Source organism: Argentina silus (genome assembly GCF_951799395.1).
Source record: "Argentina silus genome assembly, chromosome: 12".
Lineage (NCBI taxonomy): Eukaryota > Metazoa > Chordata > Actinopteri > Argentiniformes > Argentinidae > Argentina > Argentina silus.
Window position 1 is genome coordinate 19,416,872 of NC_139666.1, and position 15,000 is coordinate 19,431,871.

Genomic DNA, 15,000 nt, shown 5'->3' on the forward strand with positions numbered 1-15,000 from the left:
GGTGGGGGTTGGGGTTGTAGAATACAGAGCATAGCGAGGGACAGTTATTGACTTGGCCAGGTCTGTGTCACTATGACTGTGACAGAGACATTTGGACTGTGTCTGTGTCTCTGTGTCTGTGTCTCTGTGTGTGTGTGTGTGTGTGTGTGTGTGTGTGTGTGTGTGTGTGTGTGTGTGTGTGCGTGTGTGTGTGTGTGTGTGTGAGTTTGCAGTCTGCCTGTGTAGAGAATAGCCCTACATGACCCAGGGAGATGTCCCTGACCTGTCATTCTCAGCTCTGGTAAAAGTCAATACGGGACTGTCCTAATGAAGACATCAGCTGACACAAGCTGCTCTGGCTCTACAGTGCAGTACCCCCCCCCCCCCCCACACACACACACTACTCTCACCACTAGACTGGCTCCTGAAACAAAGGATTGAGAACCATATGTCATATGTTATATATCATCACAAAGAACAATAGTACGAGGCAACCAATAAAAATTGCAGTGTGGTCCCTTATTATGATTTGACACCTGACCATAATTGTTAATAATTTCTCATTGCATCAATGTACACTCACCAAACATTTTATTAGGTACACCTACATTTTACCACATGTACACCTTCTCATGGTGGAGGTGGTGTAATGCTGTGGGGAATGTTTTCTTGGCACAGCTTATTTGAGTATTGTTGCTGACCATGTGCATCCCTTCATGGCCACAATTTACCCATCTTCTAATGCCTACTTCCAGCATGATAATGTCACAAAGCAAAAGTCGTCTCAAATTGGTTTCATGAACATGACAATGAGTTCAGTGTTCTTCAGTGGCCTTCCCTGTCACCGGATCTGAATCCAATAGAACACCTTTGGCATGTGGTAGAACGGGAGATTCACAGCTTGAAAGTGCACCTGAAAAATCTGCCACTAATTGTGTCTGATGCAATCATGTCATCATGGACCAGAATCTCAAAGGAATGTTTCCAACATCTTGTGGAATCAATGCCACGAAGAATTGAGGCTGTTTTGAGAGCAAAGGGAGGCCCTACCCAGTATTAGTATAGTGTTCCTAATAAAGGGAGGCCCTACCCAGTATTAGTATAGTGTTCCTAATAAAGGGAGGCCCTACCCAGTATTAGTATAGTGTTCCTAATAAAGTGTTCAGTGAGTGTATATGATGACAAAGAACATTTCCTGGGACAGATAGCAGCATGGTCGCCCATCGATCCAAGGAGAGCAGCCTCATCTGTCTGACTGGAGATAATAAACGCTGACACGTTATGAACGAGGGAGCGTTGGTCTGCGGCCAGGCAAGCAGCGAGGGGGTTAACCAGCTGACCTCTCCCTCAGACACGCTTAACTCTCCCCGCCGCACGATGATGGATCGGCCTTCGACAGGAATCCGTTAACGCCATCCTGCCCGCGTGTCATAATAGGTGTTGCCGCAGCGACCAGAGCGGGATCAATAGCAACAACAACAACAGCAGCAGCTAGCCAATGGTCTTGGTGGTATGGTCCTCTGGGATGGCTAGACCAGTCTAGGTCCCAGGAGAGGAGCAGTCACAACACACTATACATCTTCCCAAAGCTAGATGAATGGCTTTATAATGGACCACACTTCCATGAGTGATCTGTTCTCACCGTGAACCGTCCTGCACAGAAGCTAGCGGATGCCTTCATCAATATAGCTATGGAGAAAGCCTGGGGTGGTTTGCAATACAATTTTTAAGAGATTCTGGGCAAGACAAGTATAAGTAAAATGGGTTCAACTGATTTGAATAAGTTCAGCCCAGGGCTCATCATTAGCTACTGTATTTACAGACAAAGGGGCTTCAAGCGGAATACGTTTCAACTTTCTAGGTTTACAACTTTCAAAAGTGGGTCAGTGCTCTGGTGTCGTCTCAGTGGGAACCATACAGTAAAGACTAGCCCCAATCGAGAACCACGTTATGCGAAAAACACAATTCCTCTTGAGGACCACTTCATCAGAATCTTCAGTCTTAAGCGGTGAAGATTTTGGAGAAAGCGTTTATGACCGAGGCGAGAGAACATCAGAAACCCAACCGCCGTCAGACATCATCGCAAAAGCCAAGAGTTGCATACAACTGGCATGCACAAACTTCAGGGTTCGCTCCAAACTTTCAGAGTTGGTTTCAGATTAAGTGCGTTTCAGAGAATTTGACACATCAGAGCTCCTCCTTCTCCGCTTTTCCGACGCAAACTCAAACGAGGACGGCGGGATTCAGCGAAAACGCCAAGATCAGAGGCGAGAGCACAGACAGCCACTTCCTGAGGGAGACGTTAGAACAGAATAAGGACGACTGGCCAATTAGTGCTAATCGCTTATCTCATCACGGGGCCTGGGCTTCATTAGCCATGCAAATAAAAAGACATAATTGGCACTGTTAAATTAAATCAGATAGGATGAGGACGATGGACCAATGGCACAACAGGGTTTTGGGCTCTGAATAGGGAGCTAACGAGTGTGTCGCCAACAGTGACTGTACAGTACATCTGGAGAGGGTGACACATGACCTGTTCATAGCTCATGACACGTGTTTGATACCAGACTCATCACACGTGTTTGATACTATTCCTCATTCCGTTCCATGCATTATAATGAGCCCATCCTCCAATTTCTACCTCCACCAGCCTCCCCCTGCTACTGCTAATGTGCTTGGGTCTTCCATCAAAGTGGAAATTTGTCCTGATAATATGAAGAACCAAGCAATGTGATAGATGGGCTGTAAATGAATGCCAAAAGAGGAAATTAATGCCTCAGTCATTATGGGTGAAACCTACTGAAACATCTTGTTGGGGGGGGGGGGGGGGTGTTGGTGATACTTCTGTAGCTTCAGCATTTTACAGCATTCTGCTGTTGTCTACAAGCCCTAATCATGGTTCAGGCTAAAGTGAAAATTCCAAAGCCAACATCCTCCTTCTCTCTGGACAGATTTCCCCCAGTCAGAGGGACTTAATCCAGCCAAACAGATGCTGGGAGAAAGAGCATTACCCTGGGCTGGGATTGGGGGTTGGGAATGGGGTTGGGGGGGTGTTGAGAGTGGGAAAAGCCATCCAACTCCAGCTGTTTGCAGTATGGAGATAAGAGAATTAGCACGAGCGCTAACACAGAGAGAGAGAGAGAGAGAGAGAGAGAGAGAGAGAGAGAGAGAGAGAAAGAGGAGGAGAGAGAGAGAGAGAGAGAGAGAGATGAGGAGAAATAGTGAAGGCAATGCAGACTGTACTGTGGGCGACTTACCAAGTGGAGGCTGGTGGAGGTAGAAATCTGATTGTAACGCATGGAACGGAGTAAGGAATGGTATCAAAAAGAGAAAGAGAGGGGGGGGGGAGAGACAATAACGCAACCCCTCCTATAATAATGGTAACCCCCCTCCACACACACGCTTACGTACATACACACACACACACACACACACACACACACACACACACACACACACACAAACCCCTCTGTAACACCTCTGTCAGCGGAAAAAAAAAACCACCCCTCTATTCAGGTAGAAGGGATGAGAAACCAAGGGCAGAGATGTAAAGGAAGAGGGGGGAATGAGACGGCGAGAGAGAGCATGAGCAATTACATGAACGAGCTGTTATTTTCTGCCTACTCCTACAAGTCTCTCAGAGAAAGGTGGGTTAATCATTCTATCATTCTGTTCTGGTGAATCACCCTGATAAGCATAAACGTACCCTCAAAATGAAGAGGCAGCACATCCTCAGAGGTTCTCTGTTCCCTCCTCTATGCCGGATAAGGGATTTGTCTGTGATCAGAGATAGTACAGGGGAGGCTGGTGGAGGTAGAAATCACGTGTTTGATACCATTCCTCATTCCGTTTCATGCATTACAATGAGGCCCGTCCGCCGATTTCTAACTCCACCAGCCTCCCCTGGATTAATGACTGGGCATTAGCATGCTCTGTGGTGGAGGAAACAGAAGTCAGAAGGGAGATATAGACATAGAAGCTCTCTGGGAGTTGCAGCTTCAATAGCAGCTATTTTTACTCAGGCACTGCCTAAGCTCCCCTTTCAGGCATCCTCTTTCCTGTTGATAATTGTGCCTTATGCCTGATACAATAATATCTTATCCTAAATGCATGCAGACACACATACAGACTGTATGCAGTACATACACACACACACACACACGGCATGCAAATGAGGCCTACTTTTGGAATCTCATTCATTCTTTCATTAGGCTTGCTGAAATGTTATACACACACACACACACACACACACACACACACACACACACACACACACACACACACACACACACACACACACACACACACACTCGAAGAGGAACAGGTTTAAAGTCCTCTCTTAAAATCCACCAGAGGTGAGCTGCTGAAAAGGCGTTTCATGTCATTTCATGTACTGCAGATCACAAGACACATTCTACTTCTCCCTCTTCTGGTATATCAGTATCACATGCAGAGGTGCTGACAGGGCTCTGCCAACATGGAACTCTTCTGCTTCAGGGAAATCAAATGCTTCACTAGTCGAGAGGGGAAGAAAGAGGTTGGTGGCTCATGAAGAACATACTCTATATCTATGGCTCTCACTCACACTCACACTATCTCTCTCTCTCTCTCTCTCTCTCTCTCTCTCTCCCTTCCCTCTCTTTCTCTCCCCCTCTCTCTCTCTGGCAGCTGTTCAAATACAACCCCACCCCCCATGTGTGGTATTTGTTGCCCACCCCTCCATATAGGCTTTTCATCCACACTGGCCTAATCAGCAGAACCAGCCCAGAACCCCCCCCACCCCCCACCCCCCCACCCCCCAGTCCCAGTCCCAGTCCCAGTCCCAGTCCCAGACTCAACCCAAGCCCCTAGGAGCTAATCAACACAACCAGAATAGGTCTTACGCCTACCCAGACACAACCCAGCCTCCACCTCTGGTGACTGGCTGGCTGGCCCTGCCCTGCCCCCCCCCCCCCCCCCCCCCACACACACACACACACACACACACACACACACACACACACACACACACACACACACACACACACACATACACTACAGCTGGCCCTTCTCTCACACTAGACCCAATCAGCAGAACCAAACCCCAGGCCCAAACCCCTCTGCCAGTCACACCACCAACCAGACTGGGTCTCCGTAGGACAGACTCTGTTTGATCTTTGAAGTCAGACGGTTAAATTTAGAGACATTTTCCAACTAGACTCATGATATATTCATACCCAGTATGGTTGTGCCTGTGGGATTGGGATTGTGTGTGAGTGTGTGTGTGCGTGTGTGTGTTTGTGTTTGTGTGTCTCTCTTTCTCTCCCTGTGTGTGTGTGTGTGTGTGTGTCTCTCTCTCCCTGCGTGTGTGTGTGTGTCTCTCTCTCTCCCTGCATGTGTGTGTGTGTCTCACCAGCAGCAGCAGCAGCACCATGTCAGCGTGGTCACACACACAGGCGATGTGCAGCGCGGTCCACTGATCCTCGTCTTGCAGGTTAGCGTTGAGCCCTCGCTCCGTCAAAATCTCCGCCGCAAACACGTTGTCATGACGAGCACACTGTGGCGTTGAGGCAACATTACAATTGTTAATCGTTTTTAAATGACACGTGTCGCATTTTCTCTGTGGCATACAGTAGTCAACTATGTGTCGTACGGTCCAGCGAGTATTGCATATTCAGTTGCATGCATGAATGAGTGAAATGTATTATACATGATATGAAACCTCCTATTACCACGGGGGTCGTGACAGTTGATGATGATAGCGTAGACTGAAAGAGATTAATCTGCGTACAGTACACTGATATCAAGAAATTGAAAGGTTACCTTTTTAACATGTGTAGTACGTTACTGTGGGTGTTTGAAGGTGTGTGTGCCTTTTGTGTGCCTGTGTGTGCCTGTGTGTGCCTGTGTGTGTGTGCACGCGTGCGTGTGTGCATGCATGCGTGCGTGTGTATGTGTGTGTGTGTGTGTGCGTCCTCACCAAGTGTAGCAGGGATCCTCCAGAGGAGATGGGAGTGTTGGGGTCAGCTCCCTCCTTCAGCAGACGCAGCACTAAAACACAACATAGTGAGAGAGCTATGATTTTACACGACTACTGTATTATACTGTACAGCTAGAGGGTCAACACACACACACACACACACACACACCTGTACTGTATACTCTCCCCTGTGTGTGGCTTGTCCTCTGTGTGCCCTTGAGAAGTCAATGTGTATCAGTGTGTGTGTGTGTGTGTGTGTGTGTGTGTGTGTGTGTGTGTGTGTGTGTGTGTGCGCGTGTGCACGTGCGCTCAATGCTCCAGCGTCAGGTCTGAGAGGTAGAGAGCGTGTGGATCAGCACGGTTCACTCACTTCACATCATATCACATCAGGTTGACTCAGCCAGAGTCTCCTCACACACTGACACAGATGTACTACGGCAGCATCTATTCTAGTGCTCCTACTCTCACACACACACACACACACACAGATCGCAGTACAAAACCAATAGATGCACGTCTTACACACAGAACATTCACTCTGCAGCACCAGTAATCACATATTGACACAGGCCTGTTCCAGACGTCCCCCGCAAGTCAAAGCAATTATGCTTCTACATGAAAAGGTAGAGAGAAAGAGAGAGAGAGCAAGAAATGGAGAGTGAGAGCAAGGGGGGAGAGCAAGAGAAATAGAGCGAGATGGACAGATGATGAGAGAGAGAGAGAGAGAGAGAGAGACAGATGAGGAGGAGAGTGCTTGACTGTAGCTATTTTCTCTCAACAACACTGACAGGAGTGGATGGATGCTGAATAAACACTGGAATACCTTACCTCAGCAAGATTACACTGTCAACCAAGCCAAGGCGCGTGCGCGTGCGCGCACACACACACACACACACACACACACACACACACACACACACACTCACACTTACAAACCCCACCAATAAAGCGGCAACTGTGCGCATATAACTGAATCGTTGGCTCACACACACACACACACACACACACACACACACACACACACACACACACACACACACACACACACACACACACACACACACACACACACACACATACAGACACAGACACATGCACACACGTACACACTCCAGGACCGTTAACTGTGAGGGTAATGTCCCTGGTAATTACCATGGCAATTCCATCTCGAAATGAACCCTTGTGATGACCCCCGTAGGGTCGTTTGACGTAAGTGGTCATTATGTAAACAGATGTGTGTTTAATGGCCGCACACACACACACACACACACATCCACACACACACACGCACACGCAAACGCACACACACACACACACACACACACACACACTTCCTCTGGGCAGCTGGAAGGGGCGGACACATGTCAGGCTGAGCCAAGCTGAGGCCCACTGTAACTACATGGATCCGTTTATTCTGTCTCCCAACAGAAGTGATGAGACCAAATTACAGCCTGCTTAGTCGAACCGCTGCTCAGGAATTAGACTTGTCCTGTTTGGAGTGTTCAGCAAAGCCAGTAGGACTCTAGCTGTAGCTGGTTAGTCATTATGAACCAGTCAGCTTCTCAGGTATTACTGTAGGCCCAGTCAGTCTGGCTTATTCATCTCCCTATTAGGTCATGTAAGGATCCACACTCAGCCCCCACGGATCTCTACTTTCCCCCTGGTGCAGGGAGATGCTTCTGAGTGTATGGATGTGTGTGTGTGTGTGTGTGTGTGTGTGTGTGTGTGTGTGTGTGTGTGTGTGTGTGTGTGTGTGTGTGTGTGTTTGATACCATTCCTCATTCCATTCCTTGCATTACAATGAGATTTCTACCTCCACTGATGTGTACACATGCAGGCACGCGCACTGCTTAATGGATCGTAAATGGTTGATGAGACAGAAACTGGTAATTTCTGGACAGACACATTTCCGGACATTTCCACACACATTTCCCCTGGGCGGCTGGGAAGGGCGGACACAAGTCAGACGATGATGAGATGAGAGACACACACTGGTCATTCTAAAAGTCCATCAACACAACGATCCTCCCAACCCCAGATGTTCTCTCTCTGCTCCTTCCATGCTGAGAGCTCTGAAATATCATCCCAGCAATTAAGGCTCATTTCATGGAAAAGATGGAGGCTGGGGAGGTTGGTGGAGGTAGAAATCAGAGGACGGGCTCAATGTAATGCATGGAATGGAATGAGTTCTGGTATCAAACACGTGATATGGTATCAAACAGAGTTGTTAAGCAGTCAATTTGCAGCTTCACAGCAAATCTGCTTTTTTGTTATGGAATAATTGCACTTCTCAACCTGTTACTATTTTCTAATGATGTTCAAATGTTTATGACTCTATCTTTTGAAGGTGCTTGATGGTGATTTCTTAAGTATTGTAATGTATTTTTGATAAGGGAGGTGTGTGTGTGTGTGTGTGTGTGTGTGTGTGTGTGTGTGTGTGTGTGTGTGTCTGTGTGACTCATATTTAATGGCAGGCCGTTGTCTGGACGGCCTCTGGTCTGTCTGACCTCCCATCTGTTAGCGCCTGTTAGCGTTAGCCGTTGGGAGGGAAACACCAGAAGGACCCGTCTGTGTTTTTATGGGGCATTATTGAGCGTGACTAAACAGAGGTCAAAGGGCCCACGCTATGTATTGACCCTCAGGGATGTCAGCTCCACCATATGACCAACAGGTCAGATGTCTTGTACTATTGGGTCCGTGTGTCAACACTGTTCAATATTCTGCTGTGCAACTGGTCCATATGTCAACACCATCTACCCCTCTGCTCTTCTGTTGGACCATTAACACAGTCCACTTTCCTCTTCTTCTATTGGTCCATATGTCAACACTGTCCCACTGATTGACAGGTACACTGTCCAGTAGTCATCAGGACCATACAGTACACTCTTAGACCACATTCCACTCCCTACCCTTGCAGCGACACGAAGCTCATTCAATCCAAAAAAAAGACTTTGTAAGTTCGATATTTTGAATTGTCAATAGCCGAAAAAAGACAGTTGAGCACCAATTCAGTTGAGCACCATAACTCAAAGTCTGACCTCCAGCACTGACAGGGTTTTTCAGCACATTACTGTACGTTTTGAACTGCTGCTACAGTAGCTTTGTTGGGCTACTGCACTTACAAACAACATAGTCAGCACTGGCCATGTTGTTTAGGATTCACACCTTCACACATACTCTTCAGAGAGGTTTTAGACCTTATTATGGACTTGGATAGTGCTTTCTGAAGAATAGTCCAGCCTATCCCTGTAGCTAGTCCCTGTAAAACAATCATTCTAATGGGTCTATTAGTGGTGAACAGGACAACGGATACTCCGACGGCGGGATGTAAATGAATAAGCGTGCTGCTTTGCCCCGTGTTAGTGTGTGTATCTATGGGTTCTTCTCTTTCATCTGACTGTCTGCAGATATAGAGAGAGGCAGAGGAGGAGTGGGCGAGAAAACACAGCCGGTCTGTCATTTTGGGGATAAAACGGCAAAAACAGCTGTCAGAGACATATGTGGAGTTTCCATGGCAACCAGATGGGAGCTGGGAGAGAGGGAGAGTGGGAGAATGGGAGGGAGAGAGAGAGAGTCAGAGAGAGAGAGTCAGAGAGAAAGAGAGAGTCAGAGAGAGAGTCAGAGAGAGAGTCAGAGAGAGAGAGTCAGAGAGAGAGCAAGAGAGAGAGAGAGAGCAAGAGAGAGAGAGAGAGCAAGAGAGAAGAGGGATGTGAAATACGGACAGAGAAGAAATTCAACCAAGATCAGATCCTGGAGTCCAGCTTGTTTGACCACATCAGACATTATTTTCCATTCCCTAACACCAACACCACCCCCACCCCCACCCCCACCCCCTTGACCGACTACAGTGCTTCTTCAGCTCTGCAACCGAAAAAAAAAGATGACATCACCCCCAACCCTCCCCCCAATAGCACATTCCACTCATCCCTCCAGAAGATGACCACATACAGACAACAACAGTCATTCAGTCACTCCCCCAACAGCCAACAACTCTAACCAGCTGCAACCAGATCAGCCAACCGCTGAATGAAAGGCAGCTTGAGCCACTCCAACGCCAGACTTTCCTAACAAACTCCCGATGACTCGACAAAGTGGAGGCAGCGGCAGACACATTCCAATCAGGAGAAGACGTTGTGTCTCCACATTGTCCTTGTGCTATATTGTCAGCCCCCTGACAGGAAGCACCCCACTCCACTCCACTCTCTTTCTCTCTCTCTTGCATAACATGCTAATTGTATTATGTAGCAGGGGCGCTAACAGGTCCCTACTCAAAAACCATTAGCGAGCCTCCTAGCATCCGTGATTCTGGGTATTCCATTCTTGGACTAAGAGCTTTGTCATGTATGAGGTAGTAATATTCAACTGCAGAGAATCGAAGGGACGCAGAGAGGAGAGCAGGGTGTGGAGTGGAGGTAATGGTACGTATGAAGCTGCGGTCGCTCTGCCTCTCTGAAACCACAAAAGGAGAGGAGGAGGAGAGGAGGAGAGGAGGAGAGGGGGTGAAAAGTAGCGGCTGAGAGGCTATTTCTTTTTTCTTCTCTTTTTCAATCTCTTTCACCATCTCTCCTCATCATCGTGTTCCATCAGATCCGTGTTAATATATGTGCCCTGACAGGACACTACACTACCCACACGCTCCGGTATTTTCATTGTTTTTCCGTATCTTTTGACCCACTGTATTCCCTTCCTAATCTATCCACACCCTCAAAACCGCAATATGAAACATCGTGCAAACACCCATCCCGTGTAAATGATTCTGTCTCTCGACTCCTTATCAGACATTCATAATAACAAGAGAACTCGGTCTCGCCTGACTTCCCCATGTTTTCAAAATGAGCATTCAAAGTCTTTTTCTCTGGTTTCGCTCCCTTCAGGAGCGGTGCATATTGTTCTTAGACAATACATCATTCGAAGAACAGAGAGGTTTTCTATGATGCGTTCACTGAAGCAGAAAAAGTCCTCGAAGTTTCCAACTCTCCGGAGAAGATGGGATTTGAAATTCCAGAGCATATTTTGGGGAACACTTTTCACGAAACCCCCCCCCCCCGTCAGTCTGTGATGCATTTATGAAAGCAGTTATAAGACCCTTTCAGTGAGGACACTCTCGTAAGTTTAACCATTTATTGCATGAAAATGGTAATACTTTTTTGGCAGATTTGTATGCCTCCACTCTGTATAGATTCCTACTTGGAGTTAAACGACAACAACATACAGGTCTACAATATGGCTGGGAGCCCATGACTTATCAAGCCCCCCCCCCCCCCCACCCCACCCCCCATAGGTAAGCTACATACAGAGTGACTGAGCAGGTGGTGGCTGGGGGTGGTGGCTGGGACGACCACTTTCATAACCAGTGCAACCATGTCACCATTGTTGGATGCTATGGAGGAAAATGTAAACTGGACTACTTTTAAGCCTCTGTCCCTTGAACATGTGATGAATGTTCATGCATATGTGTGAACCAGCTGTCCTGTCTCCTGACGGACAGCTGCAACGTTGACTTAGAGTGCCCTGTCTGAACTAACGCTAGGCTTCATTATGCATTTACAGTATGAGCTGTCGTAAGGAGTTGTTATAACCTGCCATGGTCTAAGTTCATAAGTATTACGATGCAGTATCGACGTGATATGAGGTATTATAAATGTATTCTACACAGATGGCTCATAGGACCTGTAAACCAATGTATTCTCACCTGAATAGTTTCTCATTCATGGGAACAGGATGTCTGCTTTAAAATATGTAGATATTGGTAACACATTAGACAAGTTCTGAATGAGGCAATAGAACTAAATCCTACTTTAAATGGTCACAAGTAACAAGCTGTTTGACTCTTTCAGCTTCAGAGAAAAGTATGATTTGAATATTCCAGAGCTGAGAAGATTTGGGGTTATCAGCATTAGTCTGATGACTTCTTCAGTCTCCCTGGAGTGTGACATCTTAATTAGAGAAGGCTCAGATCTCTGCGCAGGAAGTACAAAAATTAATCTAAATTAAAAATGTGCAGTCTCTCTCTCTCAAGTCTTTCTCTCTCTCTCTCTCTCTCTCTCTCAAGTCTTTCTCTCTCAAGTCTTTCTCTCTCTCTCTCTCAAGTCTCTCTCTCTCTCTCTCAAGTCTCTCTCTCTCTTACTCTCTTCCTCTGTTTTGACTGTTGCTTGCTTTTCCAGCACCCTGCCAGACGATCTCTGGCTGTAGCATTACACCTGCGGAGAGATCAAAGCTCTCTGGAGAGGAAATAAACGTATGCCGTAGGACCCTGTCATCTTGGAAATTCATTGGCTTATTTTCTTAATTCTGGGGAAACACATACAAGTGAAGCTACTGAATACAGATTTTATTTCAGAGACACTTTTGTTTAGGCTATGGTGCTCACTTTCACCATTGATTCATAAGCCAAAGACTATTGGTGAAAGCATTGGGATATTACAGAGCGTGTGATGTTACCGGGGGCGTGATTACATATTGTACAGCGCATGACATTCTGCCTTGCCACCCCATTCTGCCACCCCATTCTGCCCTAGCAAAGATTTACCTAAGATATTAAGATGTGAAAGTTGGGTTTCCACTTTCTACTCAACAGTTGATTTAGTCAAAAAAAAAAAAAAAAAACACCAGAATATCACATCAAAGCTTGTGTGTGATCTTAGAGCGTTTCGCTTGAGAGGCAGATTGCTTCCCCCTCTCTCTCTCTCTCTCTCTCCCCCCGACCTTTCTCATTCTGGTGTTCTGTCAACGTAGAGGATTTGGCCTGGCGGTGTCACAGTGAGACATGTACCTTCCTACTGCGAGAGCCCCTGGGAAGCAGGTGGATGTGTGAGGGTGTGAGGAGGACCAGCGCTGGCTCTGACAGGTCCATGTAAGAGTGCTGCCGGTGGGGTGAGGAGGCTCCTCAAGATGGACACTGCTGGAGGAAACTGTTCCCTGTGAATGTTACACCTCGTAGAGGCAGGGGCTGCCGGGGGTCAGAGAAAAGAGGAAAACTGTTCTTGTTATAAGTCGTCGTATTGTAACACGCGCCTGGTTCGTTCTTGCGGAACAGAAGAGACTTTGAGAACAGAGACATTGGAAAGGTGCCACTGCGGGCTCCAGGCAGACTGTGGCTGGGTGTGATGGGTAGGCTAATCTACGTGTTGGGTAGAGTGCCTTGTCCAAAAGAGTGTCTGTTTGAGGCTGAAACCTTGTCCAAAAGAGTGTCTGTTTGAGTCTGAAACCTTGTCCAAAAGAGTGTCTGTTTGAGGCTGAAACCTTGTCCAAAAGAGTGTCTGTTTGAAGCTGAAACCTTGTCCAAAAGAGTGTCTGTTTGAAGCTGAAACCTTGTCCAAAAGAGTGTCTGTTTGAGTCTGAAACCTTGTCCATAAGAGTGTGTTTGAGCCTGAATGCTGAAGTGATGGACAGGTAACTAGTGCAGCAGCTGTGTCTCTTAATGCGGATCTCAGTGCCTCCACCTCCCTGAATACAAGACTGTGTGACTGATGCTAGGCTACACACAGCCTGGATCTATACACCCAGATCAATAGGGAGCAGGCGGAGGACAGGGTGTGTGTGAGTGTCTGTGTGTGTGTGTGTGTGTGTGTGTGTGTGTGTGTGTATGTGTGTGTGTGTGTGTGCGCATGTGTGTGTGCGTGCATGCGCGTGTGCGTGTGTGCGTGTGTGCGCATGCACGTGCGAGTGTGCGTGTGTGTTCCCTACTCCAGATTGAGGAAGACATCCCCTCCATCCCCACCTGTAATTACACTTCTCTTAAGGGACAGCATGTCTCAATTCACCGACGTGTTGGGTGTCACACAAACACAAACAAACACGCCAGTGTTGAGGCCAAGGTATTATCTGTGTGTCACATGATCACTCCCAGTCCACGCGAGCAACAAGATTATGTGTAATCAACTAATGGCTCTCAAAATCAATAAAGAACTCACATAATCAAATCATCAACATGGTATATGCAATCTGATATGAACTCATTACAGCTCATAACAGCTACAGTGTAAGACACGCGTGCCATGCATAGAGACGTCATAGATCATGAATCAGTTATGAACATCAGGTGGAGATTCCTTCTCATCAGATGTTTCTACAGCAGCAGCCCCTGTGTCCTAACCTCATATAGGAGAGCAAAGACCATTCATAAGAGCTCAATCTTATCATATATGATGTTTGCTGAGAACAATATGCCAATATCACTCGCTCCAATAACATTTTCACCCCCCCCCCCCCCCCCCCGCCCCCCCACACACACACACACATATTCCAGCATGGAATATTTCAGATCATCATTCCAGAATCGGAATGACGTGATGGGAATTGATTTTTTTTCTGCTGCGCGCCTCTCGGGGAACAGATGCTGCCGTTCCACCGACGCCTCGGCTTGATGAAGTTAAGAGATGAGTTTGGAGAAGCAATTTCACAAAATGTCACCATGCACACAAAAGCCCCGGTTTACATACGGCAGAGGTGAATTGAGATGAAATATAGGGCTTGGGTTCTCTCTTTCCCTCCCTCCGTCCCCCTATCCGTCCATGAACCTCTCTTCTTTTGTTCTTTCTTGCTCACTTTCTCTCTTTTTCAATTTCTTCACCCCCTCTCTCCTTTCGCTCTTCCAATTCTGTCTCTCTTCATTTCCCTCTCCTCCGTCTGATTTCCTGCCTTGCTGATAAGGGAGGGGTGTGTATGTTTGTGTGTGTGTGTGTAGGTGATCTGATTACCGGGCTTGCCTTGTCAGCGGAGTGTGTTTCTACTCTATCACTGGATCTATGCCTGAAGCCAGCTCTCCAGAACTCTTTAATTGGGATTGAGACACACACACACACACACACACACACACACACACACACACACACACACACACGCACACGCACAGCGGTCTAATAAAGAATAAGCAGTCGTATACAGTCGGCTAAAGTGACTGTTTTCTCATTTCTGTTGGTGCCGCAAATTGAAAAAAAATAAATAATAATAATTGGAGAGAGAGGAAGACTGGAAGAAGAGGTAACGTGTGAAGATCAACGACGGCCCTCGTATGCCACCGCTGTTCTGAACCAAGACACACCACGAGGACACAGTCC

The 15,000-nt window shown here is 47.1% G+C and overlaps 1 protein-coding gene across 1 annotated transcript in view; it reads right to left on the reverse strand.

Moving 5' to 3' along the window:
- myo16 (myosin XVI) overlaps window positions 1–15,000 on the reverse strand; it is a gene marked incomplete at its 5' end in the record, with an annotated part of 90,386 nt that overhangs the window by 65,367 nt on the left and 10,019 nt on the right. The window contains 2 exons of the mRNA XM_083681463.1: window positions 5,375–5,518; window positions 5,942–6,012. Of these exons, the coding sequence (XP_083537589.1) occupies window positions 5,375–5,518; window positions 5,942–6,012 (215 nt within the window). The remainder of the gene's footprint in view (window positions 1–5,374; window positions 5,519–5,941; window positions 6,013–15,000) is intronic.